At 63.8% G+C, this 1,459-nt stretch overlaps 1 protein-coding gene across 1 annotated transcript; it reads right to left on the reverse strand.

Moving 5' to 3' along the window:
* Positions 1 to 6: 6 nt before the first annotated feature.
* LOC103769188 (kelch domain-containing protein 8B-like) lies at positions 7 to 1,454 on the reverse strand (the record flags this gene model as incomplete). Its single annotated transcript, XM_008936364.1, has 3 exons — positions 7 to 84; positions 268 to 432; positions 1,289 to 1,454. Coding segments are annotated over 3 exons (409 nt in total), but the record flags the coding sequence as incomplete, so codon positions are not given.
* Between the last annotated feature and the right edge of the window lie 5 nt (positions 1,455 to 1,459).

Raw genomic sequence — 1,459 nt, forward strand, 5'->3', positions numbered from 1 at the left:
GCACGCTGGGGTAACGCGTCCAGCTCCTCGTCTCCAGGTCGAAGGCCTCGAAGGCAGTGACAGGCAGCTTGCCCTGCCGACCCCCTGCACATGGGTGAGATGCTGTGGCTATCGGGACCTCGAGCTAGGACCATTGGTGGGCTCAGCAAGCAGGATGAGGCCCATCAGCATCTTGGGGTGCACTGGATCACCCCCTGGTCCAGGGAGGCAGTGGAGGAAGAGGGAAGGGGTGTGGGGGGATGTTTGACCTGACCCAGCAGCACCTACCCAGGACGAAGATCTTGTTGCCCTGCAGGAAGGCGGAAGCCCCATAACAGGGGGTGGGCATGGAGGGCAAGGGTTGCCAGTGGTCCTTTGCTGGCTCGTAGACGCGCACCAGCGCCTGGGGAGAGGTGTCTGCACCCATTCCCCCTAGCGCATAGACAGCCCCATCTGCAAAAGAGGCAGCAGTGAGGCTGGGGGAGCTGTGGGCAGTGCTGCAGGGCTGGGAGTCCCCTTGTGACATCCAGGGCAGGCAGCACAGGTGCAGCTGAGCCCTATGGCCTGTCACAGCTCCAGGGTGACCAGGGGACAGGCAGGGTGGCCAGGCGTGAGCCCAGTACTGCCCTAACCCCCGTGGGACCCTCTCGCCCCTTTCTCCGCCCCATACTTCAGGTGGAGAGCTGAGGATGGGCCATTGGCTGTAATTATTCTTGGCAGTACCATCTCCCTGGAGACACCATGGCAACCCAGCCATGCTGCCAAATCCTGTTCCTGCTCCAGCTCCCAGTGTGGTCAGCACCCCTGCTCACTCCCACCACTGCCCTGCCATCCCCTCTGCCCTGCCCACCCTGCTGCAGCCAGGGGCTGTACCACGGCATCCCCAGCCAGGGAACAGACATGGGCACCGCATACAGGGACCAACCCCAGCTCCTGGTGTGTGGGCTGCTGGGCTGTGCCACGGCTCAGAGGATGCTCAGCAAAGTTTGGGCAGGAAGCAGTGTTTGACACACAGCACACCAAGCTGAGCTGGAGCAGGGTGCTCAGCTGCCTCGGCGTGGGTCCCAGCTGGAGCAGCTGGGGAAGGCTCCTGTGCCCAGAGGGGCTCCACATCACCAGACCCAGGCCCACCACAGGGCTGCTGGGGCAGAAGTGTGATCCTGCCATTAGATGGCAAGTTCAGCTGCTGGGTGAAAGCCTCGTGCTGCTTCCCAAGCAGCAGCGGGATTCAAATCCCACTGGAGCCTCCCAGACTCCGCTGCTCCGTGCAGTGGAGATATCCGCAACCAAACCCAACCCCAGCCCTCACCTCTCTGCACAGCTGAGATGCCCATGGAGGGCTGAGCCAGTGCCGCCTTCTTCTCCCACTTGCCCTCATCCACGTGGTAGACCTCGACGGAGGCGAGGGGGCTCTGCGCCGCGTCCACGCCGCCCACCACCAGGATCTGCTTGCCCAGGGCGAGGGCGGCGGCACCTGCCC

The sequence above is a fragment of the Merops nubicus genome, unplaced genomic scaffold, assembly GCF_000691845.1.
Source record: "Merops nubicus isolate BGI_N331 unplaced genomic scaffold, ASM69184v1 Scaffold44822, whole genome shotgun sequence".
Taxonomy (NCBI): domain Eukaryota; kingdom Metazoa; phylum Chordata; class Aves; order Coraciiformes; family Meropidae; genus Merops; species Merops nubicus.